General features: G+C 41.1%; 2 protein-coding genes across 3 annotated transcripts in view; one reads left to right on the top strand and one right to left on the bottom strand.

Annotated features, from left to right (window-relative positions):
• Positions 1-6595, top strand: part of SAP30 (Sin3A associated protein 30) — a 7353-nt gene extending 758 nt beyond the window's left edge. The window contains exons 2-5 of the mRNA XM_042014875.1: positions 5-124; positions 1367-1489; positions 4120-4218; positions 6261-6595. Coding sequence (XP_041870809.1) covers positions 5-124; positions 1367-1489; positions 4120-4218; positions 6261-6383 — 465 coding nt within the window. The 3' untranslated portion in view covers positions 6384-6595. The remainder of the gene's footprint in view (positions 1-4; positions 125-1366; positions 1490-4119; positions 4219-6260) is intronic.
• Positions 6596-9231: 2636 nt separating this feature from the next.
• Positions 9232-16489, bottom strand: SCRG1 (stimulator of chondrogenesis 1). Of its 2 annotated transcripts, none has more exons than XM_042014874.1 (3): positions 16244-16489; positions 11555-12193; positions 9232-10045 (listed from the first exon to the last, which is right to left on the bottom strand). In XM_042014874.1, exons 2-3 carry the CDS (start codon positions 11788-11790, stop codon positions 9991-9993), a joined length of 291 nt encoding a protein of 96 aa, XP_041870808.1. In that variant the 5' UTR covers positions 11791-12193; positions 16244-16489; the 3' UTR covers positions 9232-9990. The 2 variants fall into 2 exon arrangements, with proteins under 2 accessions (XP_041870808.1, XP_041870807.1); XM_042014873.1 differs by having other exon boundaries at positions 11555-11817; positions 16244-16486.
• Positions 16490-26136: the final 9647 nt, after the last annotated feature.

Raw genomic sequence — 26136 nt, forward strand, 5'->3', positions numbered from 1 at the left:
GCAGCTGTGCTGCCTGCGGGAGGAGGGCGAGCGGTGCGGCCGCGCTGCCGGCAACGCCAGCTTCAGCAAGCGGATCCAGAAGAGCATTTCGCAGAAGAAGGTGAAGATCGAGCTGGACAAGAGCGTAAGTTCGCGAGGGGAGGACGCGCCAGGGCAGCCGGTGGGACGGGCGGACAAAAGCGGCCGGTGGGTCGCTGCATCTGTGGCTTAGTTGGTTGGGGGACTTTTAATCAAGTTTAGTGGGGGAGGAGGGGTGTTTGGCGGCGGGGAAGTGTTCGTAGCACGGCCGAGTTTGGCTGGCGCGGCAGGAGCGCTGCGTGGAAGTCCTCTCCCTCCGGGCGGGGGGTAGCGCCCGCCTGCTCCTGGGGTCCCCTGTAACCCCAAGAGCCGGGGCATCGGCTGCGTGTGCCCCCCTGTAGCCGGAGCGGGGGTAAGCGTGGCCGGGAAGCGCCGCTGCTCGCCGGAGCGGAGCCTGCATGGCTCCCGGCGCGCTAGTTTGTCTGTGTTGCTGGCGAGGGCCGCGCTCGCTGCCCCGCCTCGTGTTGCAGCGCTGCACGTCTCCCGTGCCGCTTTATCTTCCGCTCGGCAGCCATCGGGCCCCGCGCAACGCGGCTCGGCACGGCTGGGCAGGGCGCGGGGGGCGGCCGCCTTCCAGCGGGGTGGGATGCCCGGCAGCTGGGAGAGCGCCCGCCCTCGCTGGGTGCCGGGAGGGCAAGGCGGGCTGCGGCGTGGAGCTGCCGGCGGGAGCGCCCCGCGCCCGGGCCGGGGCTGCGTACGCCCCCAGGGACCCCAGCCCGGCTCTCCAGGCCGGTCCCTAGCGCTGCTTCGTGCTCTCATTGCCCTTAAAGCACGCGGACCTGGGGATTCCGGGCTGGTACGCGCCGAGACATCCCAAAGCGTGCAGATCCCTACGAAAGGGAAACTTGTAAAAAAGAAAGAAAGTAAAATTAAGTGTGTTGCGTGACCACGCCGGGTAGCGGAAGTAAAACAAGGAGGGGAGGATATAGCTGGGGAAACGAGAGCCGTCTCTTAGCCCTGCAGAGAACAACTGAAAGCTTGTTTTTTGTTTGCGTGCTGCCTGGCCCCCGCGGTGCGATGCGCGGCCGGAGGGAGGGCAGTGCTCGCGTGGCTCCGCAGCCTGGCACTGCTGCATCGGCCGATTGCAGCATTTCAGCGAGCTCGGGGCCCAGCCGGTGGCAGCGATCTGCAGCGCGGCACACTCTCCATTTAGAAGAAGCCAGTAGTAAAGCTTCCTCAACTCAGTTAATGTGGCTGTGATTGCTGAAGGGTTGTCTATGTACGTGCGCTTTAGTCAGTGTGATGCACTGCATGGATTTGATTGAAAGACACCGTTTTATTCTTCTAGGCAAGACATCTGTACATTTGTGACTTCCACAAAAATTTAATTCAGAGTGTGAGAAATAGAAGAAAGAGGAAAGGCAGCGATGATGATGGTGACTCACCAGTGCAAGACATCGACACTCCGGAGGTAGCTAAATGATTGTGTTTTGGTTTTTTTCGAGTTGTTTTGTTAAGCTTCTTAATGACACCGAGTCTGCACCAATAGCACTCTCCCACTTTTACAGCTTTCCTTATATGTGGGAAAGGCAAGATTCTTGATTCTCTCAGTTCTTAATATAACAGAATTTAACTGAATTTTGTGGCATGTTTTCTGATTAAGTGGTGCAGAGTAGAATGAACGAGAGTCTCTATTTTTAAGTGTCTGATGGTTCTCTCAGAAATCTGCTGTTTTCATCTTTCTCCGCAGTGATTCCTCTCCTCCCTAGTGCTTTGCCACATACCGTCAAACTCTTATCTTTTGCAGGAACTGACAACCTGAAGGGGATTGCATATAGTGCTTGGGATATAAATGCTTCTCTGTCCTGTCCCTCCAAACTTTTCTTTTGTGCTAAATGCTTTGCAGATGGCTCTTGGCAATTGCTCCATTGCCTTAGTCATGTTAAACACTGAAAGTTTAATGATGGTAGCTTTGTTTCTGCCCCACTGTGGGGGAAGAGCCATTTGGGGAGCTATGCTATGAAGGAGTGGAGTAGAGAAATACGGTGTCTTTTCAACCTGTTTTCTCCACTGCACACCAGTGAAATCTCACCCATTAAAATAAGGGAACTAAAGCATTCAACTTTTTTCATAGTGTAATGGGTCGGTCTTGAACATAAGGCTCTCTTTTTCTTATACATGCTCTGGGTTATTTCTGCTACAGCGTTGCTTAGCAGGTGTTCCTCAGTGTGTTAATTTTGAGCAGAGGCTGTCATGCCTACGTGGTCCCTTCTGAGAGGGATTGTTAAAACATTCTTCAGAAATTGCTCTGTAAGTGTTAATTTAATGGCATCCTTATGGTCAGCATCTGCATATAACAGCAACATAAGAGAGGAAACTTTGCATGGGAGTCTGTGCCTTTAGGCACAGGGCTCCAATCTGAAGGCTCTGGCTAAGAGGATTTTAGGAGATTGAAAGTAGTTTGATGCTGGGTAGTGTTGTCTGTCTGTTAAATATCTGGAATTGTTTCTTGGGAAGTTGTGTCTAAAACTAGTGCTGTGTGTGACTTCAGGTAGCTCTCTGACACTGGGTAATTGCAGCTCTCCTGGAAGCCTGTTTTGTTTTCTTATGCCAGGATTATGAAGCATGTCACAGCTGACGGATATCTCCAGAACGAGAAAACAAGCTTTTTTGCTTAACAGTATTATTATAAAAAAGAAAACTGGGAACTGTTTTTGGGGAGCGTCAGCTGGCCCTTTGGGCAAGGGCAGTATGTTCATTCCTTGTAATTACTGTATGCCTTAGATACCTGTTTGCCCTTGACTACCTTTATTTTCAAGTATTATCCAATTTGCTAAGGAAAAAAGTATCATTCTTCTGGTGATTTGTAAGGCTCTCCCATTTCTATCTCAATCATGACCATCTTTGCTGGTTAGAAGTGATTCCTACAGGAGGGGAAGAAACTCCTGCAGTACTGGTAGCTTCTGGGGCTTGGTGAAAAGTTGCTGCTACTCCTTTGTGTGATGGATGCTTCGAGGGTGGGTTCCCCACTGTGACTTGGGCAGTGGAGTTTAATGCCATGTAAACTTTAGAAACACCAAAGGATACCATCCTTTGTCATGCAAGGTGGCCTCACCTCAAGTCTGGCCAGGTTGCCAAGTATGCAGTAATATTGCTGTTTTAAGTATTTTGCAGTGAGGCTGTTAAATTAATTTAAAGCAAAAGTGAATGCCTTCATCAATCTTTATTGCAGTGAGTTTGGAAAATACTATTGTAATTGCAACTGATCTAGTAGAATTTCTCATTCAGCCTGCTTTCTGAGCTTGCTCTCCCACTCAGTCATCTGATTAAGCTCTCTTAGGTTGTCAGGGAGGATGGGAGGGTAAGCTGTTGCTGGGAGAAGTGACTGATCAGAGTACATAGGATTCAAAACTGGCAGAGTACTGGATTAAGGCTGTATATTTGTATCCCTGAGAGGACCTTGTGTAATTCTCTGAACTGTTGACTCACTGAGAAAGAGTTTCGGACGTTTATGCCCATGCACACAGTTCCTGCATTTTGTTTGTGTATCAGGGATGTGTTTGGAGAGCAAGAGCGGTTTACTCACCTCGAGTCAAGAAAACTTGTGCTCTAGACTTTGTCCTGATTCTAATATGTGCTCTTCCATGGTGCAGATGTGCTGTGTCTTGCCTGTAATCTGCATAAGATTTAATGGCTGAAATCACAATACAGGGGCCTCCTTTGAATCAGCATCTTCATAGATGTTACATGAAAGTTGTTACTGGGCTTTGTGTTATCATGCTGGAACTGGGAAGCAAACAAAAAACCCAGAACTGCTTAAAGTACAATAATGAGTTCTGAATACTGTCTACAGCTAAAGGGAGGTAGAGCCATGCTTGGATACAACAAAACGCTCTCAAACTGAGCTGGGCTATTTTCCTTTCTGCTGGAAGGTGCAGGGTGGAGTTTTGTTTTTTGTCAAAATGACATCTGCTGAGCTGACTGTTTACACTTGCGTATCTGTGAGATTCCAAAACGTTTTTGCGAGGCAAACTATTAATGACTGAATCTTTTTCAGTTATATTAGATTGTTTTCTTCCCCTTCCCCCTCTTTTCTTCTAGGTTGATTTATATCAGTTACAAGTAAACACGCTTCGAAGGTACAAAAGACACTTCAAGCTACAGACCAGACCGGGACTTAACAAAGCACAGCTTGTTGAAGTATGTATGAGTGTTTCCCATAATAGAAAATGCAACTTGCTATGGCATGTGGTTTTCTATACACTGTGATCCTTGCATAAAGTGCCTATATAATCTGGATTTTAGGAGAACAAAAGGGAGCTGCTTATCTAGCTTCCTTCATTGGTCACAGCTCCCGAGCCAAGTAGATCAAAAGTAAAAGCTCTTTCCAGAGGAGGGACCCTTAACTCCCAAAAGGGGGGTGTTCTGCTTAAAAACACAGTGTTAAGCTGGAACAGTAAGATGATCTGCATGCCCCTAAATATCATAGAATCATGGGTTTATTCTGTCTGTGCATCTATCACAGCTTCACCTGAAATGTCCTGCTAAAAAAAAGCTAGAAACTGAGAGGTGTCAGTGAAGTTCTGGTAAGGTTCAGACTTTGCTTTAAAAAGCTAGTTACTGCAACCATAGGTTTCTGTATATGTAAAGTACAGAAACCTGAAAAAACATGATGCTATTGATAATGAATTCTGTTAAAACCCCTGGAATCTGCTGTCAGAAAACTGGAATTTTATGGAATTAGGGTTTTTCTTATTACTGTTTCTAAACATGCTGATGCTGCATGCCAGTACAGCTGTATGTTAGCATCTTTGCTTCACATGAGTGCAATTTTAAAGGAATTCTTTTGTGCTGCAAAGGTGCAGTCACAGCATATTGGTAAGTGGAAGAGCTGGTGATCCTAACAGGAAGGTATAGCTACTGATTTTTCACTTTTGTGCAGTGATACATTCAGCTGTATTTAAGTGCAGACACTTTTTTCATCTCTCCCTTAATCTGTGTGGATTAAAAGCAAGGCTCTTAAAGGTGTGGGTGATCTCGAAGCTGAACTGTGAAAGAGTAGTCCTGCTGCCACTAAGTGTAAGAATGCAAAATCAGTCTTTCATTTTCTCATATGTAGGTTAGTTCTCGAATTAGCAGGACTGTGATTTGAAGAAGCACAAGCAGTTTTTATTCTGCAAAGCTGGTGTTTCTAAGGGTCTGGTTTAGGTGCATTGCACGTGATACTTGCACTAGATTATTCCTATGCTGCATGGTGAGCACGGGCAAAGCTGCTTCTGCCACATGCTTGATTTGACTGACCTGCAGATATTTGTGAGCCATAGCCACAGAGCTTCCTTAGTATACAGTGCATTTGATTCCTTGTAATCTGTTCTAACACACCAGAGACACTGCTCTGGCTGTTACTGAAAGTCCACTTCAAATGACTTTGTCAAACTGTTTCTCTGTGAATGTTTTTGGAGGTAGAGTTTAGAAAGCTGCTTTTTTAGATAGGCTAAACATTTATTCTTCTATCCTGTGGTACTTAAATGAGCAGTCCCATGTTTTTCACTTCATAATTTTAATCTATCAATCTGGCAAAAAGCCAGAGAATAGACTCAGCCAGTTACAATATTTTGCAACTTTCTTTTAAAGCTGGTGTTCGTTTTGATGAAGGGAAAGGCTTCTGAAATGACAAGTGATTCAATAACTGCTTACAGATTGTCACATTTCAATGGCTACAGCATGGTAAATTTTCATAGATAGCTGTTTTGAAGAGCTGAATGTTCAATTATAATTCTCTGATATTCTTGTGTTGTGTTGATGTTTCTGTACGTGATTTGATGGAGACACACACCACCTCCCAAGCTGAGAGGAGAACAGCAGCCTCTTGTTACTGTGCTGTCACTGTTGATATTCTGTAGTCATCACCTGTTACATTCAAGCTTTAACTGAGCAGATGAAATTATAGTCCCATGGTGGTTGTGATAGCTTTGAGGGCTTTTTCCCCTGAAAGACCTCTGGACTTTTTACTTTGTAAATTAGGGGTACAATCTGCTACATTTAGTTCACAGTTATCAGTAAAATGATTCCTGTTTACCTTTTCTATGACTACTAAAGACTTCAGAAAAGAGGCAACATTTCCCTTTTTTGTAAGCTTCTTAATCAGTCTTTTAAACTTTATTGTAGTAGATTTAAATTTGAATCTTCCGTTTTTGCATGTAAGAGTGATTATTTAATTTCCTTGTATTCTTCCTTTATAGATAATTGGCTGCCATTTTAGGACAATTCCAGTGAATGAAAAGGACACCTTAACGTACTTCATCTACTCAGTGAAGAATGACAAGAACAAACCAGATCTAAAGCTGGATAGTGGGGTTCATTAGGCAGAAAAGGTTGGGACTGAGACTCAGGCTGCAAATCAAAAGACTGAGGTTTTGTTGATATGCAAAAGCTTTCTTTGTAACTTTTTCTCCTGAGAGAGTTTGTCTGTTTTATTTTTCATAACCTTGCTGATTTGTTTGAAAACCATCTCTTATGAAACAAATTTCCTCAGCAAAAGTATTTTAAATAAATATCACTGATATTGTTGCTCAAACGGGTGTGTCTGTAATTTTAGTGAGTTGGACATGATGATCCTGACGGGTCCTATGCAACTCAGCATATTCTATGATTCTATGATACTTGCACCTAGCAGTTAAGCTTTGATGAACTATGTAATAGTATTAAATATTTTTCAATTAAAATGTACCTAGGATATATTTATAAATTTACCTCAAGTGCTCATGATTGAATGCCTTTAAAAAAAAAAAAAAAAAAAAAAAGCTGTAGCAGACTTGGCAGTAGGTTCTTTTTCCTAAGGTAAAAGGCTTTAAGTGTCACTTCTGTTCTTAGCTGGGCAGAAATGGCTGAATAACAGGTTTTTTTTTTTTTCCCCCTTGGGAAATAAGAATTGGTGGAGGATTTTCTGATTTGTTTATTCATTTTGTCATTGCTGAGATACATGCTTCCAAGCGCTGAGGCCTTCCTGCTCCTGTATTAAAATGGAAAAAAAATGCAGCTCTCAAATTTCAAAGCTGTAAGTACAGATGAAGGGACTGCTGCAGCTTACTGTGCTGAGAAATCCTTCGATTTGGTAAGAAATCCTTTACCTGCTGATTTCTCCATTTGTCTGCATGGACTGCTGCTAAGAAGTTAATTGGAGAACGAGAGTTGAGTCTGTGTGGGGTCAGTACAGTCTCTTCTAACAGGCACACTGTTTCTTTTTCATTGCATGCATTAGCTCAGGCCTGTTTAAAAGGAACGGCCCCCTCTCAATAAACCCAAACCTTATGGTAACATGTGAGAGTAATATCCAGGAATACTTAGGCTTTTGATTGCTTGTCTTAGAAAATTCTGATGTTGAAGGTGGTATTAAGAATGACTTGTTGTATTGTCACCTTTTGTGCCAGTCTAAATGTGTGGTGTATGGCATATGATTTCTTTCTGCTTAAACCTGTGCACATAGGATGAAGAAAAAGCTGAGGAAAAATAGTTTTCATCTTAAAGCTGAGGAAGACATGGCTTCAGCTTGTTCAGTTAGCATTCATTGCAACTCCTAGCCTTATCAGATGTTATAAGCTTTTTCTTAATTTGGGAAAAATGAAAAAGCAGTATGCCTATGATCCAATCTGCTTGATGTTAATCTTTTGAGTTTTTTTGAAAATTACTACTCTGCTGGCATCACTACAACTAAGATGCTTCACTTTGCTTTTTTGGACCTGTGACGCTTGCATAGAATTGAATGATGATAAACCCTAACCTCAAGCTGGCTGCCTTCCCAGTGTCTCTCAGTGGTATGATTTCTTTCACTTGTAGTGCTTTATGTATTTCCACAATATGGTTCTGCAGTGCTGGCCTAAGTTCAAGACAGTGATATCTAGCTAGTGACATCTATAATTGGTGCTCCTTTGAAGATACATTTTCGTGCCCATTTCACTACAGGGACTGTAAATTTGCTAAATAATCATTTGCACACGTTCTGCTTCTTACCTTCACAGTGCAAGTTGCATAAAAAGCCAGGGAACCTAGTCATGGATAGGACATCTGAAGGATAAAGACTTTTTCTCTGAGTGCGTGACAGAGTTGAGTGTTCTCACCTAGGCCTGGCAGTACCTGTAGAAGAAGCTGTGTGAGGGAAGGAGGGCAGGGGAGAAACAAAAGCGAGTTTCTATGGAAAGTCAGTCTTAAAGCAATAGCTTAAGTGACCCTATCTTGCTGCATGTGGAAAGTGGCAACATTTTGCTCCAGTGGATTGTATATTTTCCAGGAGTCATAGAAGAGAGGTGTAACTGAAAGCCGCTAGCTTTAGTGCCCAGCTTTGTATCTGCCTTAAATCTTTTTGCTACTACTGCTTTGCAAAGCTGTGAATGCCAGGCATATGCAATGTGCTTCTTGTAGAAACTAGATGGCACAAACAACAGAAATTATGTACCCTAGAAGATTATAGAGGACTTGGCACAAGAGAACATGCCATAAGCTTTTTTAGCAGACCACTGACTTTGGGTATTTTTGCTGAGTTGCCAGATTTATGGGGTTTATTTTACTATCAATTGATTATTTGATGGGAAGCCCAAATGACTCTAATCTACTTGAATAATCACACAAATGAGGCTTAAAAAGCCTGGTGACACAAACTGTTTAACAGTCAGTAGGGCAAAAATAGTACACGCAGATTTACTTGAAACATTTAGTACTAGCTGTGTATAATCACCCCCTCACTCAGTATCCAGCCCTTGTTTACTAACAGGAAGAAAAACAGTCATGATGATATTTCATACTGACATATGAAGTAAGCCTGGTAAACTGGTGGTAGCTGTTTGGGCTAATGTGTAAGATTATTAGGTGAACAGTGGACTTTCTGGGTAGAAAAGACTGCACAGTTCCTTTGATACTGCACACTTTCCATGTGACTGACTTGATAGCTAAAGAGTTTGTGTGCAAGGCAGCAAGTCAGGCTTGCTGCCTGTAAACCTGGCTTGTTCAGGTGACTCTGCTTAAAATTATGTGGTTACCTCTCAACACCTGCCAATACAGATTGCAGCATAAGAGAAAAATGGTCAAAAAATCATGTCTCTGTATCTATTTCCTAGATCACAATGCCTCTTTAATATTGAGATGATTATCTCTGTGTTTTCTCTTCTGTAGCTATTCCCTTACAGGCCTAGCCTAAAAATAAAAAGCCAGCATTTTAACTTAATTTTGGGGTACTGTATTTCAAACAAAGCTTGATTAAAGTATCTGCTGTTCTGATATTTAAAATGTTCAGTGTTAAGATTAAGCAGTTTAAGGGTTTACAAATTGCATAGTCAAGGCAGGTGACCAGTTAGACATATAATTATAAGATCTAAGTGTGCTTTTGTACTGTCAGTTTTACTTTTTTTTTATTCCAGTAAAATACCTTCAAATATGGAAATACATGCCTTTTGTATGTGCATGTATTTTAAGATGGCTAAATAGAACACGGTAGCCTGTCTGCAAAAGTGCCAATGACTGAATGCCTTCAGCTTAAAACAGCATTAAAAGTGTGATGGCAATAATGCTGTAGGAAGCTGCACTGCCATAAGTTGCTATGAGAGTCATGTTCCTAACAACATGAAGGTTTAGGCTTGAAGTTTCTTTGTCCAAACTAGTTAAGGATATTGTGCTGAGTAAGAAGAGTTATGCTTTTTGCTGGGGGATGCATATTATGATACATTAAGAGCTTGTACAGTCTGTTAAACCATGGAAATGGCTTTATGAAATTAGGTCAGCCACCAGATTTGAAAAGAAAACTTATGTATTTGATATTCCATAAAGGTATAGAAAAGAAATTCTTTCTACAGTGTAAAGTGAGGCAGTCACTTGTGGTTAGAAAGGAAGTTTTTTTTGTTGGTGGTAGTTTTGTTTTTCCCCTTGGAAACATTTTTACATGATCGTAGAATGATGTCTGTTATCTTCGCTTGCAGACTTAAATCATTGAGTGTTGCAGGGGATCACGAAAGATATCTTTGGTCCAAAGAAAATATCCCTGAAAGATAGGATCACATATTTAAACAATTAGATCATTGGTTTATTAGAGCTTTAATATGCCATGCATTTCCCACTGTGGATATTTTTTAGCGTATATTGTGATATATGTGGGATTACTGTGTTTGTCCTTCCAGCAATATAAATGCAACTGCAGATCTGGATGAAGATACTGCGTTTCTACCTCTGTTGGCCTGGTGTGGAAGCAATGACAAAATTTTCTGTCGCTGACCGGGTTGCCAGAACTCCACCCTGGTATTTTAGCTTTGAGAAAATAAACTTACCTAATAGATTATATAACCAAAATAAAGGACTTTGGCATGTGCACACATACTGTTTTAGTGCAGTTTGTCCTGAGAGCACAGATGCAAGGCAGATCTTGTGTACCTCAGGATGGTGGAAGGAGTACTTTCTGTATTTGTATCAAAGGAAGAGGCTTTATTGTGCTGCTCAAAGGTTGAAGCTAGAGACCCAAAGTGTGCTTCAGGGTGAGGACACCATATCTGGTTTTAGGGAAAGTGAAAGATGAAAAGCTTAACTTAAACCCTGCTCTCAGTTTGAATGTGAGATTTTTTGCTTTAGAAGTCTTTCCCACTTCGTTCAACTTGAGTCCCCTACAAGAGTGCTGAAAAGTTGCCTTTATTGGATTTTAGGGGACTTGAGAAATGAGTGTTAAGAGGAGCACACGTAAAAAATTATTTTTGCTCACCTATAAAATGCCATCACATTTTAGTGCTTCTGAAGTATTAATAAGTTTTGAACTGTTGATATTTCTAAACCAAATCTACTGAAGAAAAGATACTGCTGAAAAGCTGAATGAAATAATACTTCGTAATACATTTTGATACTTAAAACCAGTATGGGCTGATGGTGTTTGTTTAACTCAATTGTGTTCTTTCTCTATAGCAACAGCAAGACCCCCATGTTCAGTGAGAACTTCACTGTTCAGCTTTGGCAGCAGTGCAAACAAGCTGGGGAAGTGTTGATGTTCTTGGGCTAAATCTTTGCCTTGCCTTATGCAAGTATTTGTGAACCTCTGTGCCCCTCCTTTGCTTTTCTGCTTTTAACAGCTATCTTTACAGAATTATTTGTTCAACTGACACATGTGCATGCAGTTTAGAATAGCAATGCAGTTCTCTTCCATGGAACAGAAATCAAGTAGTTTTGGTTTTGGTCCTGAAAATATCTTCATTGCAAAATGCTGTGAATAAGGATTTGATGTAGTTATGCTTAGTTTGGATGAAACAGAGGTGTCAAAGTTGGGTGATGCTGAAGTCCCTGTTAATAGGACAGGGAGGCTAACAAAATACACTAAGCAAGTCCTAGCTGAACCCCTGAAACACAAATCCTCAAAACTGACAGTAACAGAAAATTTGTTATATCTTGATATAATTTCACACCATCTGAAGTGATGAATTTCTTTAAAATGATAGCTTATTCCACCTGTGGAAACTGTAAATAGATGGAAATGTAATGGGCAGTTGTTTACATGAAGTGAGTGTGGTCTTACTTTGGGCAGCAGAGCAATTCATTCAAGTTGCAGTAACAGATCACCTCACAGCCCTTCCCTTCCCAAAAGTGATCTTGCAGACCGTCGTCGACGTGTCGGAGGTTCTCCTGGCCTTCGGGGATGGTGTGGCAGCTGTGCTCCTTGAGGGCCCTCTTGTAACAGGAAGGGCGCTGGGAAGGCACCGCGGGGGTGCCCAGGAGAGTGCTCAGCAGCAGCAGCACCAAGACCATCTTCATTTTTGCCAAGCTTCCCGCTGCAGGGTGCTAAAGAGAAATGAGGTACGTGACACAGGAATTGCGGCTGAACAGACCTCTTTCCCTGATTTGCTTTCTGCCTTGCATTTTTCTTCCCTGTGAAGTTTTGGACACTTGAGCCTGAGTGCTGGAGAGTTTTCTCCTAGGAGGTAAATAATATTGCAGCAGAATTGATATTCATTACTTTCTGTACAACCTTGGGAATCCTTTCATTGGGAATTGAGGCTTCTGATGCTGGCAATTTTGTTGTTTCTTTGGCCTCTCACCTTGAGAAAATTGCTTTGAGCTGGCTGTGTTTTCTCGGTGGTGTAAATGATTGTATCGATTGCTCCCAAACCGGGGGAAAATGTCTGGGTGTGTGTCCTTGCCTTCCTGGCCACTTTGCCTGTCAAAACAAGAGTCACTCATGTAAAATAAATAGTATCCTTCCCCATCAAAGCTGTGGAAAAACTGCTTGCTGATTGAATCCTGTATGATGGCTTGTGTGAGAAACTGAGGCATTAAGCAGCCGAGGAAGCCAAAGCTGTCTGCAGTGCTGCTGAGTGCCGCCGTCCTGGGCCCGTGTATGATACAGCATTATGGAGAATCTTCTTTATTGGGATTTTTTAGTACTGTAGGCTGCTTAGTTGAGTCTTGCTACTGGAGGTCGTTATGGTTTAATTGGCTTTTTAAAAGGTGGTATAAATGATCCCTTGCAAAACTCTCCTGCTGGCAACTAGGCTTTCCATCATTTTGTTTAATGTCAGCTCTGCTGTTCTGTGCTGCTTTGCACAGTCTGACCGTGACACAAAGCTTTGAATCCTTGAACTTGCATTCACTTTTAAATTAGCCTTTTGAACAACATTTCAACTGAGCTTTTATTGGTATTAGGAGAGAGAGTGGGGTTTTTTACCTTTCCTCACGTTCAAATAAAATGGGTCTGTTATCTTAAATTAAGTAGGAATTCTGCTCTGAAAATGAACCTAAAGAATGACCTGCTCTGCCCAGCACTCTCCCTGGGTGCTCATTACTGTTTTTGTGTTAGACTTAAGGACGACTTTGCTGTCCTTCATCCTGTTGGCACTTTGGAATTGATGCCCTGACACAATGTTATGGGCCAGCCCTGGTGTTCCTTGTGGGGCTGCAGGTTAGAATGCTCTAGGCTAACCCAAAAATAACAAGGTGCAAAGCAATGTCTAATCAAGGCTATCAAAGGTGAATTTAAGATGGCAGAGCTATTATCTAGATAAGGAAAAAATGAGGTATGCCAGCTATAGAAGTGACTATAATATGGGTTACTTTGTAAAAATCTTGAGATCACCCTTGAAAAACAAACAGTTAATTTTTAAATATATAAATCTACAGTATTTCTTAGTCATTTTTTTCTTGTGTAGTTTTCTTGCCGCCACAGCTATCTTGCTTATCTTCCATTTTTTCAGCCAATGAATAACATGCCATGTAAGAAAATCTGGGAATTTAGATTCGTATTAGGGATAAAATACAACATCTCCAAGGTTTGTGGTTATTTATTTTTATATCTAAACTTGGGGTTTTTTGAACATCAGTAGCCAAATATTAAAAAGTGTCCAATATATTAAAGAACATGAGTGAAATGAAAATAAGCTCTTCTGTGTTTTTTTTGATTCTGTTGTAGAAGCAAAATTCATGGAATAATTCCTTTTAGTTTCCATGAACTTGTACGGGAACTTTTGAGTAGAAGACTCACGTAAACTACTAGTAATGGAGCCTTGGGGATCTATTTTTAATTACCTCAGAGTGCAGTATTGAATAACATATTGTCTTTATTAGTTTTAGACCTCAAACTACTACTCAAATAAAGTAAACATTGTTCTAACCTTGCCTGGTGGTTTTTAGACTTAATAATACAGATTCTTCTCTCATATTTATGGGTTTTATTTTGTAGGAGTATAAACACTATAGTTATGAGGGTTCTGCTCGGAGATGTCTAATGCTTAAAGAGAACAAATCTGTTTATACTATACCAAGATAAATGCCAATGTCAGGGAGTACAATTTAATCTTCTGTTCAAATAATTGAGCTTAATTAAGTATTTAATGGAAGAAAATTTCCATGAAAGAGGAAATTAGGAAGCAGGGGGTTTATGCCTTTGTTTCTTGTGACTGGATTATTCTGTGTTTTTCTACTGTGGATGAGGGCATTCATGATATCTTTCTCTTGTGTACTTTTTTTTAAAATTTCTAATAATTCAGGTGATCTTTCCCTACCTGGAGTTCAATTGAAATGCTCATTGGAATCTGATAGGCCAGCTGCCTATCTCCTCAAAGTTTGTAGGAATTCACTTTGTCCTGAAAATAGGCACATTCTCTTTATGCTGTCAGATTGCTAGAGTCAAAAATCATGACCTACAGTTTTTAAGGTGATTCTGTAACTCACTACTTGCCTTGAAAAATAATAGGATCTTGCAGTGCAATTGTAGTGCATCATCAGGAGGGTTTCTATGGGTGGGTGCCAAAATCAGTATTAGCAAAGTCAGCATGCTGGAGAGCTAGGGATAACTGACCAGTTATGAATCTTACCAATGAGAAACATTGTTATTACTCAGAAAAAATATTGTAATTTTGCTTCTGCTTAAATATTTCCTCTGGGTTTTTTTTTTTTTTTTTGCAGATCATAACCAAACAGAAACTTTTAGACAAAAGACCTTTCTTCAACAGGGTATTTTTTTTCCTGGGGGAGAACCGTCCCTATTTGCAGATGAAAGATTGCCAAGGAGCTGACGTGTTTCATCAGCTGCCTGCACAGGATCGATGCTGGTAAACTCAGCCGGTCTTTCAGATGCAGCATCTCTGTCTGACAAACTGCTGCAACTTCTTTTCCCGAGTGCGGTTGAAGAGAGAGTCTTCTCTCATAAAACAAGTCAGGAAAATGGACAAATCCAATTGCTAAAGTGGCTCAAAGGCTCACTCATTGCCAGCAAGCATCTTCTTACAGTTCTTTATTTTATAAAACCTTCTGAAAAGATAGCAATGCCAGGCATGCTAAGCCTGACCAGCTTGCTATATCAAGATTGTATAATTTCAAATTCTAGCAGGAGTAAAGCCATCTAAAAATACTGAAAATGAGCTCCTTGCATTTGTTTAAGTTCTTTTCAGTTAATTATTTTGATTACTTTGACATAGTGTAAGTAAGGTTTGAGACTAAATGCACCTGGGAATACAAGTGCTTTGAAATAGTTTGGAGCTTTTTCTAAAGGAAAATGGTTCGTTTGAGAATATGCATGATGAGTCAGGAATTAGTGCTGTCTCTGCTTGTTCAGCTGAGAGTGTTTGAATTATCTTGCCAGCCAATTTGGCACCATCTGGTCTTTGGATCCGCTAGATGCAGAGGTAATCAGAAAAGACCAAAGAGAAAGCCCCAAATCTCAGCCTCCTTGTCCAGGAACAACAGGGTAATAGTTCATGAGAAGTGATGCCCTTTAAATGTCACACAGGACCAGTAGGAGCTCAGGTGTTAGAAAGACGGGAAACTGAGGAATGACACAAAATGTGTATTTTGGCACTGCTAGAGATCCTGTGTGGCTGGGAAAATAGAAATATTTACAGGTTGGTCTATCAGCCATTAAAAAATATCAATCCTTCACTAAATATACCCTTCTTTCCCCCTTAAGTAGGCTGTATTTCTAGTTGCCTAATGTTGAAAACAAGAAATACATTAATTGGTACACTTTTGGTGTATGATCTTTTCCAGTCTGTCCAGTGGCATGTGCCAGGTTAACAAGTTGCACTTAAAAAGCAAATATATATTAAAATTGTTTCACTTATTCAAAAAGAAATGTATTTTAGTGTTTGTTTGTCAAGTTTGCCTTTCGCAAACACCTGTAAGATGCCGAGTATTTAGTATTTTGTGTTAGTGCTTAATAGTTAGGTTTATTAGTGCATTACTAAAAATCATTACACAAGAGCTGCATAACTGATAATATTATGAAGAATTTTTTCCATTAAAAAAAAAATTCTTAAATCTATTTTGCTTGAACAGTTGGTGCACTGTAAGGATAGCAGCTATTCCACTGAGAATGAATTCACTGAATTACTGCTTTGTAGTTATCATCAATACCATGATTCTTTCCGGAAACTGAGTTCTCATTAAACCCCATTTAGTTTTCTTTAAGACAGCAATTCTTTGTGGAGACACCTCTCTCCATATTATATTGAGCACTGGAAGGCAATATATTATGTTTAGTGACTTCAGATGTTAATATGTAGTATCCAACTTTGGAGAAAAGCAAGATAGTAAAAGAATTATTTTGAGCTGGATCACAGCCATTCAACTGTCTTGAATGGTACCTCTTGCCTGCAATGTAACAGCTTCTCCCAAATCACCTTCTGCATGTTCCCATATGTATTTCTAATTCTGTACTCTGTAACTAGAAGGAGCAGAACAAGTAGACAAGGATAATTTCAGGAGCGAAACGTACCTTTATCTTCTGGTTCACTCCCTTCCACTTTCTTGGCAGCTGTATCCTTTTAGATGTACCCAGAGAGAGCTAGAGCTGGTGGGGATGAGAAGAGAGAGGGAGGGCTGATGGGAGATGCTGTACAAACAGCCTTTTGTTTGTCCTGACTTCTGCCTGTGACTGGCCAGCGCTGTTCTCCAGCAGTGGGTCAGAGGATGGGCTTCAGGAGCCACCTCTTGCAGTCACTGCCAGCCTAGTCTTGGGGGAAAAATTTAACATAGCCCCTCCAGCAGGAAACAATTAGTTCATCCAGGATCTGACGTGAAGGTGTCTCCTCAAAAAGCAAAGCATAACATCCAGAAAAAGAGAAGAGGAAGGATCCTGTGGAATAACTGTGTCTTGCTTGTGGAGCGTGAGCAGGCTGGTGGAAATGGGAAGGAGCAGTTTTCTGGGGTTGCACAGCCAGAAAAACATGGTTTCTAGACAGATGCCTTATTTTGCATTTGGTGGACAAGAGCAGGCCTACTCAACAATTTCATGCAGTACTTTAATTTTTGACTTTGGGATCCTTTCAGTTTTCTGAAACTGACATAAAAAAAAACCCCTTAATTATTTTAGCCAGATTTCTAGTACGTACTCCATGCCATGCATCAAGTTCTTTACTGAACAAGTGTTTAATCAAGAGGTAAAGCATTACGTTGAACAGTATTTCAGAGAAAATTATTTTAGACTAATTCCAGATTAATCAAATAACCTGGTACCATAAAAACACATAGCAAGGTTTTTAAATGGAATTGAAATATTATGTACTAATGAGAAAATAGTCTTGAGGGTGAAGCATGTGTGCTCATATTTCTGTTGCAATTTGATCCTCATTCTATTGTAGCCATCCTGGATCTATTTTGCGATGGGAATAGAGAAGGATGATTGTTGAGCTGTAATTCTTACATTTTTCTTGTGTGTGTTGTTTTGATTCTGATGTTGTGTTGTAAGAGTTTTGTTTTCTCTGTCTATTGGGCTGCTTCCAGCTCAGAGGTTTCTTAGGAGTGCAAAAAGATTCCTCTGCTCAGCCGGTTCAGTTTACAATTTGATGTCTTGGTGCTTGTTCAGTTTGATTTATTGTTTGCCAGAAGTGAGCTAGGGCCGCTGTAAGAAGTGCATATCCCATGTTCTGCTGCCTCAGCAAAGAGAGGGGGTAAATGGCACAGTTGTTTAGAAGCAAACCTTTGGAAACTGAGCCTACCTACTCATGGCAGTCCCATCCAGCAGGGTGTTTTCCCCCTCTCTGCTGGAGATGGGCAGCTGGGATGGAGAGAACAGGGTGCATGACTGTACCTCTGCCTCTAATTCTGGTTAGAAACGTGAGGAAGGACATTTTTTGCCACTGTGGTTACGTGCACACAGCAACTTAAAAGGGGAGGGAGGAGATAGCTGCAGGCAGCAGCTGTCAGAACAGGACAGCCTTGCCTTTTCAGGGTGACAAAATGCCTGGTGCTCCCTCTGCCTTGCTACAGAAATTCTTTTCTGGTGCAGAGCCTGGCCACAGCGTTCCGTGCCTTAAATGAGATTATCGTAATGCCTCTGGGAGTACGCGGTGTTCCAGGGCAGCATTCTCACTGCAAGGAGGGAGGAGGCTGCAAGCCTGGTGCGGATGTACAGCAGCAGGGGACTGGCTATATATAAGCAGGGATAAAACTTGGAGAAGGGAGTGAGAGCATATTGTGCTGAAGCTCTGGATTTGGATGCCTTCTTAGTTACTTGCAAATAAATTTTGGTCTGAATAATTTGAAGTTTTTATCAGAAGGTGTAATAAAAGTGTATTAGGATTATTGCCTTGCTTTCTGTTTCAGTTTTCTTGTGTTTTCCACGGAATATATGTGTTTTCAGAACAAGTTTTCAGAGCCCTGTTTGGACAGCAGTCCAGTGAACTGATAGTTTTGTATATAAAGTGAAGTGTGTGAGGGATTGTTTTCTTCAGGAGATGTCTTGCTGCATTTTGAGAAAAGACAGTTCTAACAAAGTTGGTGTTTTGCTGGTGATTTGTTTTGCTCTCCTCCATAGTTCCATGTACAATGTTTTCAGTCACCGAAAACTTTCAGGACCAAGATAAAGTTTTCTCCCTTGTGATGCTGCTACAGAGTAGAGACTGAGAAGCAAAATGGGATTTGAAGGAAGCAAAAGTTTTGAGGAATTTCGTCAGCGAAGTGCAACCCAAGAGGTAGTTGCTAAGGCTGCTGTAGAACAACTCTAAGGAGTTAAAAGTGAGGAATGCAAAATGCATTGAAGGGCTGGGGAGCCTGCAATGGGAGAAAGCAAACTGCATAGCAGGTACTTCCAGATTTTACCTTCTTTTCCCTTTCTCCACTTTGCACCTGACCCATTGTCCTGAATATGTTTCTATACTGGCTCTGTCTCACTCCTTGTCTCCAGCCCTGATGGCCTTTCCTTTATTTTTGGTTTCCTTGGGCCTTTCTGCTCCAGCACTGCATCCCCAGCGGGCTCAGCAGCCGGTGTCTGGCACAGGCTGGCGGGGTGCCAGCTGTGACAGAGGGCTTTTGAAAATGGCAGAAGCTTTTTTGTTCCCTACCGTGGCATCTGGGATCTACAGAAGAACCGTAAGGAAATCATGCTTTTTTGCCCTCCTTCATCTGTGTAGAGAGAGTAATCCTGAACTGTGTTTGACTCATTTTATTTAAAGACGCTCTTTTAAATGTACATGCATCCCTGAAGAGGTACGGCATCATTAGAGGTAAGATGCAAAGTAGAGCTACTTTGGGGGGCTTTTTTCACTTCCCCAGGCTGAAGTCAGCAAGAAGTGATGGCTCATGAGGAGGCAGTGGCAGATGGAGGCAGGAGGGGGTGTGACAAGGTAGCAGCAGCAATCTGTAAGAGGAAAGTAGTTTTCAAAAGAGACTGGCCCCTGGTAGGGTGAGACGGAAGAAAGAAAAGGCATCATTGAAATTCAGCTGCAAAAGCATGGCTACCTCTGACATATAGCATTATTCTAGACTAAATTTGTGTAACATGCCCTGGGAAAATGATCTTTTTCTTTTTTTTTTTTTTTCTTTTTTTTTAAGTACCCAGTGCACTCTAAAATGTGCTTTGCATTTTTAACATGAGCCACACAGGTTTAGCTTTTTGCTGTCAACAAAAACCACTTTGCATCTTATTTGTATCCTTGATACCAACACTAAGCTCTTTGCAGGCTGACAGTGAGAAATAGTGATACATCTCCACTCACATTAAATCTTCTTAAAAGATACCACTTTACCTTTGAGTTAACTGGCTCATTCATATGTAGAGCTCATATGAGGAGATCCATAAGGAGCCTCAGAACCTGATTTTGGCAGATGATGCAGTCTAAAACTGTACTTGAAGATTATAAAAGAATGTAAGTGGTGTAGGGATGCATAAAGACCTTGGAGACATAATGCCAGTAGTAATGACAGTGCCAGCAGAGCTAAGATATTTACTTCTGTCATCATTTGTTACAGGATCACAGTGGGTAGGGGACCTTGGATTAAATCATCAGCACAATGGGTTTTAAAGCAAAGATAAAAATCTCATGTGTTCCTTTTGCAAATATACATAAGTGTAAAACAAGTGTATCTCTCATGTTATACACCTCATGTCACATTTTTCATCACTTAAAATTTATTATGTCAGTCAGAAAATGTATTTGGAAACAGTTTTTTGTGCTTTTATTTTTTATAATTTTAGTTTTGTCCTTTGTTCTCTTGATGGGTTTTTTTAAAGAAAATGTGCTGTTAAATACTCTACAATGGCCTTTGTGATTCTTGCATCTGATAATTTGTTTTATACCCTGTACTTGTGTTAGCCTGGGGGATTCATCTGAGTTTCCTGGAACACTGTTCATTGTTTGTTCTGTACAGTAGTTCTTGTTCATCCAACATTTCTTCTGTTTCTTGTCTTCGTTTGTTGAGCACTGCTTTACTTTCCAGGAGCTGTTTTCTGTGGTGTTCCAGAGGCCCTTTGTTTCCTCTCTCTCTGATTTTTGGCTTCCTGGTTTTACTGTCATTTTTCACAACTTTTTCTGCAGGCTGCAATCTGTGCTTGGTTAAAATAGGTGACCCAAAGTACTGGGCTAATCAAAGGTGTCTTTTAGTGTATTTCCTCAGGTCAATGGTCTCTTGGCATGTTCAGGCTGTTGCTGTTTTTTTCTATGAAGGCAGAGAGGATGCAGTATACTCAGAACCTGCTGATGTTAAGAACTATCAATTCCAGACAGGCCAAATGAGTCAATGTTGTAAGTGTGTGTATATATAGTTTGGTATCTCAAGCTGGCAAATGAGTCTGAATGTACTATTGAAAAATTATTTTAAATTGAGAAACTATGCCCAGCCATCACAGATATTGCTTGTCTGATACCTAGAAATCCATGCCTGCTCTGATTCTCTAATGATTCAGGATGTTAATGGGTTTTGTTTGGTCCTGTTTTTCACTGTTCAGCTAGGAATCAGCTATTGATACTTAATACCTGGCGCCTGGCCTTGAAGGTGTGGAGTATTCTGCAACTGCTGAAGTATTCTGCCTGGTGCCACAAGTCTGAGAGAAAACCAAGAAATACCTCTGCCTCTATCATCTGTGTTAGTTTCTGTCTAGTTAAAGAAAATAAAAATGAAAATAAAAACAAAGCCTGCAAACTTAATTATAAGGTTCGACTTAGTTTTCTTTAATCACCACCACCAAAAGCATTATGGCTACTGCACTGACTTTTGAGTCCTGGACCACACTGCTGCCTTGTGCCTGCCAGGGTAGCTGTGACCCTCCACAGAGCTGCTTGCTGGGCGCTCAGCTCTGGGGTGTTGCAGCGATACCATAAAGACTTGTCCAGCCTTCAGACTTTCACCCCAGCTGTACAGCCAGCAGAGACCTGAAAGGTATCAAGTGTGACTGTGTGAGGCAAAAGCATCTTTGCCAGCAGGTTGGCCAATCTAGGGAGGACAGCTTTAAAAAGGAACAAGAGGGGAAGAAGATGGCGCCCCACAACTGAGTGAGGAAGCAGTGGTAACCTCAAGAAACCTGCAAAAGAATCAGGAGCAGAGAGAGAGGATACCATGCAGCTAATGGTTAGGCTGCCACTTAAGGGGGCTGGAGAAATAGGCTGTCAGGAACACCATGATGCTCAACAAAAGCAAATGTAAGGTCCTGTATGTGAGGAAGAATGACCCCATGCACTACAACAGGCTGTGCTTGGAACACAGCTTTGGGGAGAGTAGGATCTGAGGGTCCTGGATTGCACCAAGCAGTGGACCCTTGCAGAAAAAAAGGCCAGCAGGCTCCTGGCCTGCATGAGGAGGAGGAGTGATGCCAGCAAGCTGGGGTGGTGATCCTTCCCTCCTTCACTGGTGAGACACATGCAGAATTCTGGGTCCAGATCTGAGTGACCTATGTGAAAGGACTGTGGATGAACTGGAGTGAAACTGGTGAAGGGCCACAAAGGTGATTAAGGGACTGGAGCATCTATTGTACAAAGAGTCTGGAAGAGCTGGGACTCTTCAGCCTGGAGAAAGGAAGCCAAGGAGCGATCTTGTGTGTGTCTCTGTCCCTCTGTCTAAAAATACCTGGTGGGGGTTGGGCAAAGAAGAAGGAGCCAGACTTTTCTTAGTCTTGAACACAGGAGATTCCACCTCAAAATCTAAAGAACTTTTTTTATCTGTGAGGAAGGTAAAACAGTGACCACAGAGACTGTGGAGGTCTCCTTAGAAAAATTAAAACCCCAGCTGAATACAGGCTAGACCAAACTGCTGTAGCTGACCCTGCTTGAGCGGGAGAGTTGAACTACTTGGTCGCCAGAGGTCCCTTTCAACCTCCTCCACTCTGTGATTTCAGCCCCTCGCTCAAATGAAAATCAGTGAGCAGTGCAGCATAGGCTCTGAGCTGTAATCGCCCATACTGAGTGCACCACCTTGAGTGAGCTTCTGTAATTGTGGTTTTACAAAGCAAATCTTTTATTTGCAGACTCCCTATCTGTCCCCACCACTTTTTGTCAGGTCACAGCCCAGATGCCCTGGAAGAAGAGCAACTTCCCTGTGCTGTGGTAAGTGATTGTGTATTGCCACCATTTGTTTCTGAAAATTAGGCATGAATAGACAGTTTAGTTTCCTTAGCAGCCTCTGATGAGGGATTTTTGCCAAAAGCCTTCTGAAAACTGCAGATGCTGTGATAGAGGCTGAATGACTCTTAGCACTTAGTCACAGTTCATCTCAACAGTGACGTTCTTCCACCTGCTTTACCTGCCAGGAATAGTTTTGGGGTATAAAAGCTGAAAGGTCTTTTGCCTTTGAGTCTCAACAGAACTTCTTCATTTGTTGATAGGTAATAATGAGGTCATTTTAGATGTTTATTGACAGGAAAAGGATTTGTTTTTCTAATAACTAACACAGAGTAATAGTTACAGTTCTTAAGTATTCGCGTCATTTTTGCAAAGCTGTCCCTCTGGCCTCCTTCATCCAAGGAACTATTACCTTTCGCTTCAATTACATGGTCCCTTGTAACTTCAAATTGCTTTGCGAAGGTTTTGTACCTGTAAAGGGCTGTATCTCCTGAGCAGAACTGCAGCTATTCTTTTCCAGGTCTTTATGAATTCTACAGCTACTGATAGCAAATGCTACCAACTTTAGGGATAATACAAAATGGCTAGCAAATCCACTGGTGTTAATAGAGCTAATGGTGTCTGTGGTGTTTTGTATCTCATGAGATGAAGAGCGTGGAGACTTGTTAATTACACCTATGTATGAACCCCAAATGAAGCCCCACACAAGGAATTTAGAGGTTTCACCCAAACATTACTGCTTCTGGCAGACACTGCAGTCTGCAGCCCTTTGAAACATGCTTTGGCTCTCAGGCAGACATGGCTCTTATCAGAGGATGGAAATGAAGAGAGGAACATCTCTACAGTCTGCAGCATTCTCCATGTGAAGTGAGACAGCTTGCTTTGCTGCTGGAAGGGCTGTGTTCAGTATGCTGTGTGTCCTAGGCAAAATACTGCCTGTTTCCTTAATGTAATGAATGAAGGGGAATTTTACTGAAATCTCTTTTAAATCCAGACTTTTATTCTGCACTCAAAACAAGACAAAACTTTAGTGTCTTATGTGTACAAGCTATAGATTGATTTCAAAACTGACATTGAGGAAGAGTGCTCCCTGGACTTTTGGGTAACAAAACCGCAAATCACAGTTGAAACCTTTTTTTTAATGATATTAGACTTGACACTTAACAGAGACAAATAACATGGTCTTATTTGTAACATATGTCAGTGCAGCTGATTTTTACTCAGCTTTAACTACTAAAGGAGACCACTTACTGTTGTAGTTTACTATCATCATAATCCAGAAAAATCCACAAAGAATGTTATTAGTGGAAAAATGAATTTCATCTAATAAATCTTTATTTCTGAGCAGAAGCTGAACAGGGATGATAATTATTCTCTCACTGGGGTATACAACTTGCAATGAATACTTTTTACATTGTTCCCTAGGTCACTACAGTAAAGTGTCTTACTCTTCTGATATTATTTTATTTTTCAATACTTATATATGCTAATTCAATAGGAAAACAAGTCATAAAATGATGTCTTCATATGCCGTTTTTGGTGATCCTCAAGTCAATAAAGAGTATATTTTGGCTTCCATGAGCAACAGTCTTGGTAGCTCCTTCAAGGATACTTAAGTGACTACTTCATTGTTGCATGTTTCTTGTCATCACTGTAGATAGTTTGCAGAGCTTTTAACTTTGCATTCAGATTTCTTATCTTACGGTATATCTGTTTTTCAAGGTTTGAAAATAATACACATCTTTACAAGAGACCTTGTATGCAGTACAACATATATATACATGTGTATATATAGGTTCTCACCTGCTTCTTATGCAGTCTTCCTTGGTCGCCGCAATGACTGAGAATTTAATCCAAAGCATTGTCAGAAATACTTTCCAGACTGTCCCTGCTTAAATGGAGACTGAAATGCATCATGTTCAGAATATCTAAAACTGAGTTACTACTTTATAATCTTTACACAGCCTCTTGATTGTATTAGCAAGACCTGACAGTTGAGTGTTAGGTAAACATTATGCACCCCTTCAATATAGAACTAGTAGAGTTCAGCATGTTTTGACAGTAAGTTGCCCAAGAAAAAGGACAACTTTGCATAAAGCAAAAGCAATGAAGCAATTTACCGTTGTCTTCAGCAACCTTGGCACTCATTAAGCTTAAGCTATACCCAACACATGGAAAATAAAAAAAAATTTGATCTGTGTGTATTTATGTAAATATTTATACAAAACTAATATTTTCTATATGTTGCCCTAAGCCTGCTCACCACCAAATTAATCAGGTCTTATTACAGAGGATTACAGAATGGTTAAGGTTGGAAGGGACCACAGTGGCTTATCTAGTCCAGCTTTCCTGCCCAAGCAGGGTCATTCTAGAGCACATTGCCTTTCTCCTTAAAATATTTCATCACTATATTTGCAAGGCACCTCTATAGGAGTAAACTATCAAAACAGTTTCATCTGATTTTTTTGTATATATCTTAGCATAAAAATTTAATTGCCTGTATGACATACATTTGCAGCAGAGTTCCCACTAGATTATTAACATTTTGTGGCTTTTTTTTGGTTTATGATTTCTATTTTAATAGTTCAGAAACAATAGCAGATAAGTTTTTCTGTCCATAGGGTGACAACCCAAGCGTGAGCATTCTTCACATTTCTTGAGGCATGCTCATTAGGGAGAGAGCTGGTTAACCAGTTCAAAAGGTTACCCAGTCTCTGTTTCCTACATATTTTTATTGGTTTTGTTGTGCTGGAATGGGACTGTCTCCCAGGGATTCACAACTCAAGTGAAAATGATTATTTGAGTTGTACTTCCTTTTAACCCCTCTTGCCAATGCTGTTCCTTGCTGTTGAACTTGTACAGTTCTGAGTCAGTGATATGAGATTGCTTTTGTCAGTACCAGCACATTAGTATGCACAATTCAGGGACTGGTTTTGTGCCCTGAAATGTAAGCTGTCACTAAAAGAGCTTGTATCATTTGGCAAACCTGTCCTTGAAAATAACTGGCATGCAAAGCAGCAAATTGACATCTAGGTGGTGAATATTCACCATTTATAAAGTCACCATGAGAAGTTCGTGCTTGAAAGCTGTTTGCGTTAAATATCTTGGGTTTGCTTTCTCACCAATTTAATAAACATAGGAAAGCTTACTTAAATCCTAGTCCTCATTCTGCCAGTTCTAGAGGGCTTTTAGTTATCCAATAGGAATGTAGTTTGTTCTTAATTGTATTCTATAAAGATGGGTTTACTGAAAAGTGTGAAGACTCTCGTGAGTCTTTGAATAATCTTGCAGTGTTTATTGCAATGCTCTTTTCTTTGCTTGCCTTCTCCATGGTAGATCTAACCTAATTATGACTTCATAAGTTCTCCTGTTGGATAAGGATTCATTTCTGCTCTCATATTACTTGTTGATGAGCCTGAATTAATGTGTAAAACAAACCTAAGCATAGTTGATTTGCTAATATTTCTAATCTTTGTTTGCTATTCCAGTTCTCTCACTGTCTTATCACATGTAAAGCTCAGACAACACCACCCAGACCCCCAAGGCATTTAAAATGTAAAAATATGAATGCTGTTCACAGCACAGTATATAGCAGCATTCAAAAGGTGGATTCTGAGGAGGAATAAATCAGCCTTGGAGTGACCACAACTTATCCCTAGCTGGTCACACTTAATCACTATATAGGTAAGTATTTTTCTAAAAAAGTCACTTTGGTAACCATCACATACTCCTTTGGGCTTTTATTTTCCTAGTTTATGCTTTGAAGAGGTTGTTTTGGCACTGGGATTTGTCTTAAATTTAAACCCCAAGGCTTGGTTCTGCTTGGGGTGGCTAATGG

This window comes from Corvus kubaryi, unplaced genomic scaffold, assembly GCF_017639235.1.
Source record: "Corvus kubaryi isolate FWS band 111438036 unplaced genomic scaffold, C.kubaryi_AGA036_p1.0 split3-131, whole genome shotgun sequence".
NCBI classification, from domain to species: Eukaryota; Metazoa; Chordata; class Aves; order Passeriformes; family Corvidae; genus Corvus; species Corvus kubaryi.

Coding starts and splice junctions, on each gene's coding strand:
- SCRG1 (XM_042014874.1), bottom strand. CDS start 11,790: ATGAAGATGGTCTTGGTGCTGCTGCTGCTGAGCACTCTCCTGGGCACC. Junction 10,046..11,554: donor GAATTGCTCTGCTGCCCAAA/GTAAGACCACAC, acceptor CCTATCTTTCAG/GGATATTTTCTTTGGACCAA.